This window comes from Buceros rhinoceros, unplaced genomic scaffold (assembly GCF_000710305.1).
Source record: "Buceros rhinoceros silvestris isolate BGI_N320 unplaced genomic scaffold, ASM71030v1 scaffold1940, whole genome shotgun sequence".
In the NCBI taxonomy this organism is placed as follows: domain Eukaryota; kingdom Metazoa; phylum Chordata; class Aves; order Bucerotiformes; family Bucerotidae; genus Buceros; species Buceros rhinoceros.
In genome coordinates, this window is record NW_010391326.1 from 17,435 (window position 1) to 22,872 (window position 5,438).

A 5,438-nucleotide genomic window follows, 5' to 3' on the forward strand; every position below is an offset into this window, starting at 1 on the left:
AGCAGGAGAACTGTCTGATTTCAGGCATTCAGACCTTAACTGACTTCTTCGGCTCCTTTTGGAGAATTTCACCCTAAAGTCGGGAAAATGAAAAGCCACTCCCATTTCCTAACACCATGGAGTACTGGGTGCAGATTGTGTGCGGGAGAGAAAGGATCGCTGTACTACGTTATATTCCTGCAAATACCAAATGCAGTCCAGCCCTCAGCATGCTCAAAACACAATAGCCTCTGTGAAATCAAACAGTACACGAAAAGCATTTGCCTAGATTATCCCCAGAGTCTGGGCATTGTACAACATTTTAATAAGCAAACTGACAACTCCACTGCAATGTAAGAGCAAAATTGAGAAATTCTTGGTTAGCCTTGGCAAGATTGGTTGCAGGATTCAGCAGTTAATTGAACAAGAAGGCTTTTACTCCTGTGTGCCTTGTCCTCCAGACAATCTTTACTGGAAGGTTTGTTGCCTCTGTTTGCAAAATAATTAGCATACCTCTCTCCAAAGTCAAAGTGTTAGACCATCATGATGTATAAGGGTGTTCATAAACCACTGGGCATACTCCGCATAGAACTACACCTTCAACCTGCAAACAGAAGGGGTTTTGCTGATAGTTCCTCTCCAGCAGAGATGTGCCTATCTGAAACATTTCTGCTACTGCTATGTTGCTTAATATTCTTACAGTTTTTCAGTTGCTAAGACATGCAAGAGTACTAACTGTGGACAATTTTGCAAGCTGTGATTATTTCAGTTATTTGTCAAGATACGTGTGGACAAATATGTTGCAGCAACCCCTGCAATGATATTGACAGTTCTGTTCTGAAGACAGAAGAATGATGCACTGAGTAACGAAGTGTCCCACCAGCTGGAAGCAGACCACACTGAAATTCACAGCACTTGAACATTCTTCTAAAACACTTGTCTTCTTGGTGTTGGGCACTTTTTTTAGACTTTTAGTAACCCTTAACATGATTAACTCAGCAAGACCTTTTTTTTTCTCCGTGTTTTCCTGGAGGTGTGTTTTGAAGTGAATTTGGGTGACCTTAAAGGAACAAGATGGTCACAGCCACAGCTGTGCTATTTTAGAGTCCCTAGAAGAAATGTATGGATAAAAATAATCTGGTTTTGTTTGACTGCCACTTAGGCAGTGTGCAACTCAGGTGGCAATGTTTAGGAATAAAAAAAGTGAAGTTCACTTTTCCACTTGTGGTAGCTTTCTAGTTGTTATAAATAAGACATTTTAAAATGATTAGGCATAATCAAAATGTTTTGGTAAACTTCCTGGTGTTTGGTTGTCTACTTCAAACCAAACTGAATGTAGTTGGTGTGGGCAATCTCATCCAGACTTGCATGTCTCTAGTTTGCTATATATTTCATACCAGATGGAGAGGTTCTTTTAAGTGTTTTTTAATGTACTTCAGAGAACAGAGGAGTCCTCTGAAGCTCCAGAAGATTAAATATTCTGACTTGCAAGGGCTTAAAATGCCAAAAGAAGAATCAGAAGGTTGGGAGGCGCTAATAGGGAAAGGATTGGGAGTAAACAACAGCATCACAAACGGAATTGTTCCTAGCCTATGGGAAGAGCTCCTCGGCTCTTTCAAACCAGCCTGAATAACAGTCAAAAGAGAGGGAACGGCATCGAATTTAAGCCACAAGAAAGCTATTTAGACTGTTGTTCTAGTCCCAGTCCTTCTGCAGACTTTCATGTGATGGACTACAGCCATTTATCTTCTGTCAGTCTTCAAGATATCACAGAATCTCAAAGTCATTTAGTTCAGAAGGCAAAAACTCCTGAGGAATTTTTTTCCCTTGGATTTAATCTTTTCTCTGCAAAAAAAAGTATAAATTCTTCATGGTAGAAGCTGTCTTCCATTATGGGGATGTGCACTGCAGATCCTTAGGGACCTTCATGTTCGTAGGTGCTTACTGTAACTCAAGAGTAGTGAAAAGCAGCATAGAAGAGAAATAGAAAAGGAGGAGTGTAGAGGGGGAAAAAAAAGAAGCAAGCTAAAATCAAGGATTCATTCAAAACCTCAAGGTATTTGTGCTTACGTTTTGTTAAAAATCTGGACTGGTTCTTCTTGTTTTCCACAGAGAGTGTTGCCAGTACTTCAGGTAGTAAATAAAAACTCATACAGGTGTGGTAACATACACCAGTAGAACACAGCAGTCTAGGAAAGGGCATTCAGAATATTTTAATATGACCCACTCTAGTGTATGAAATATCTAGCCAAATCTGTGAGTGCTTACTTAGCCTGTGCCCAAGAAACAGTACTTCTGATCTGAGTGGAAATTTCACTTGAACAAAGATACAAATTTGGTAGAGAGCTTTGAAAATTGTTCAGATAAAAGTTGCAGTGCTGGTAGTGGACTCTCTTAAATACTTTTCTAAAGGGTCTTCTCTGCGTGAGGACAGGAGTCTATGTTAATCTGTGGATAATAATGGATAAAAAAAACCCCAAGATAAAAGAACCAAATGGGAGAAGAAGCTCAACAGCAGAGGGTTTGTTGTTAATGAACAGAGCTTGCAGCTCTTCCCTAATAGTTTTTCACGGACAATTATTCTCCTTTGCACTCAACAGGATAAACTAACTACTCACACATCTCAAACAGTCAGTAAACAGGGGATTAAGATCTCTTCAGTTTGGCTGTGGGTTTTTTTTTTTTTTTTTTTGTACTGGTCCAGCGCATCAGCACTCTCCCCTCTCTGCCTTATTTTTTGTTTTGTAATACCACCAGATCCTACGTTATGGAGCACAGATCATGTACGCCAGTGGCTGGAATGGGCAGTGAAGGAGTATGGTCTCCCAGACGTGGACGTCTTGTTGTTCCAGAACATCGATGGGAAGGAGTTGTGTAAAATGACAAAAGACGACTTCCAGCGACTCACCCCAAGCTACAATGCAGATATACTCCTGTCACACCTACACTACCTCAGAGAGAGTAAGCTAGTTTTCTGTCATTACAGTGTTGGCTACAATCAATCTGTGGCTGATATCAGTCTTAGATTTAATGGTGTGGATACACTGAGCTGGGTTTTCAAATGTTCAAAGGTCTGTTGCAAATGCCACTGTCCCTAAGAACATAGCCTGATCCAAAGCCTTTTGAGTTTGATGGAAAGATTCCCATTAATTTCACTTGGCTTTCACTCGTGTTCATCAAAGAAAAGAGTTAGGGAATATTTCTACATGTCCATCTCAGAGAAAAATCAAATTGAAATCCAGCATTTTCATCAGCATACTATAGGAAGAAAATCATATGGGATTCAGTGCTAATGTTTTTTCTGGTCACGAACTCATTTCTCTCCATTTTAGTGATGAGAATGCTAAACAAGAGTGCAAACTAATTCATAAAGAGAGTGCCAGGCATGATTCTAAGGACTGACAGCAGTTTTCTCTACTCTGAATAGGATCACGAAGGTTTCACTGAATTGAATAAAAGGTCTGTAAATTCATGGGAAAAAAGGAACAGTCACTGAAGTCCAAATGCAATTTACTTACATTGCATGGCTAGCATTTCAAAGGGAAAGAAGTCGGGACTAGTGAATTCCTGGCCTGAGGGCTTTCATCTAAGCTTGAGGAAATTTTGCCTCAGCTTAAAGAAGTTAAAGTGAAAATGGTTTTTAAAGAAAAAAGCAAGCATTGCAACACCAGTGCGGTGCAGTCTTCTCCACACGCACACTGTCAATATGAGAAGCATTATGCATTCATAACATTGACTAAACGAATGCCCTAGTTCAAGCTGTAGCACAGACGCCTCCCTCCAAACTGCAGACTGACACTGACTGTCAGTACACTCACGTTCAAACAATCCTGTCAGCAGAAAATATGATTTAAAAAGATAATCCACAATTTTTTTTTTCATTTTGGTGTTGCTTTTTGTTTTGTTTTGTAGCTCCTCTTCCACATTTGACTTCAGATGATGTTGATAAGGCCTTACAAAACTCTCCACGGTTAATGCATGCTAGAAACACAGGTAATGCTGGCACTGCTCCCATTGCTATAGGTCATCTTCTAAAAGCACAGGATTCCTTTTTATGGGTTGCTTGCTAAAAATGGAAACGGTAAATCAGGAGGGAGACAAGCATATCCTCTCCTTGCTGTGTGTAAGGGTTTTATGCACAACACGCAGAAAAAAGGTGAGATAACGCAGGGCCAGATGGTGCAAAAATGACCTCTGTACTGGTAATTCCTTGTGTCCTGAAAGAGAGTGGGGTCCCTGACACATGATAGACTGCACACTTGGGGCCTTTATCTCTGAGGACTTTTTCTCTCACTCTGTCTGATTGTATTGTCAGACCTACCTCACAGATCCCTAGAAGATTGGTGGAGCTCAAAAGTGCTTCAGTGCTTGCCTAAGTGCTGTGGGCTCTGGTGAATGGGGACTGTCTCCCCTCCTATGCAGTATATATCAGATAATTCAATAAAATTCCTATTTAGGCAGGTAGGTTATCACATTTGTCACCTATATGGGACCTGAGGTGGAAACTCCACTATGTTTGATGTTGTAACGTTCACTAAGACTGATCTGAATGTAAAATGATTTTCGTTAATAGTGACCCCTCTGTTAATTTGGCCTACGAATGTATTGAGTATAGGTAGAATAAAAATACGATCCTGAATATACCTCAAAAGCATCTGTCTTTCAGGTCTTTATCCTTCATCTGTCTTTAAAATACTTATGTGAATAATTCGGAATAAATTTTTTCTCAGTCTAGTAGTTGTGCAACAGAGGATGACATTGTACCTGTAGTATGGTATATATACTGAAGATGTTTGGAGTATTGCATGATCATGCCTGAGAGTATTAGTTGCCTACAGTGACCAGAAATAACAGTTCTTTATGAGAAATGAAAAAGATAATACAAAGAATAATGCAAAAGAAAAACCAAAGAAAACCTTGGATTGCGATGCCTCTTTCATACTTCATTTAGTTTCACTGTGGTAAATAGCGTTGAGTTTCCTAGCAAAATTAACTAGATTAGATCTTTCCCTGAGTTTAGATGTTTGCTTCTTGACGTAAAGTCCCACTGTAGGCTGTAGGCCTGCTGCAAACCCACCAAAAGCAAGAAAAGGTTTTCCTTTTACTTTGATGGAGTTTGGAATAAGCCTTAAGCCCTTTTAAAAGCAGATGGTCTCAATGGTCTTTTCCGTCTCTGGCGTTCTAGATTCTAGTTTGTCAAGCAATTTCCACATACATCCAAGTGGTGTTCAGCAGTTCCATGTGTTATCTTTTTCCCTATGTGTGCACTGACAATGACATTTTGAAATTAATTTCACCAGAATGAAATTGTCTGCATTTCTGTTATTGGGAGAGTGAGTGTCCTAGTTTAAGTTAGAACAGAACTAATTCTGTTCAGAGATTTTACTTTCTGCATTAGGAAAATTAGTTGTTCTGCTGGCATAAGAACTTTGGAGCGGGATTTTCAAAAGACCTCGGAA

General features: G+C 39.7%; 1 protein-coding gene across 3 annotated transcripts in view; it reads left to right on the forward strand.

Moving 5' to 3' along the window:
• The window catches only part of ERG (v-ets avian erythroblastosis virus E26 oncogene homolog), a 32,811-nt gene that overhangs the window by 14,768 nt on the left and 12,605 nt on the right, over positions 1 to 5,438 (forward strand). For 2 of the 3 annotated variants that reach the window (XM_010141223.1, XM_010141231.1), the window contains exons 3-4: positions 2,737 to 2,940; positions 3,892 to 3,972. In XM_010141223.1, coding sequence (XP_010139525.1) covers positions 2,737 to 2,940; positions 3,892 to 3,972 — 285 coding nt within the window. The remainder of the gene's footprint in view (positions 1 to 2,736; positions 2,941 to 3,891; positions 3,973 to 5,438) is intronic. The other variant, XM_010141239.1, reaches the window with a different exon arrangement.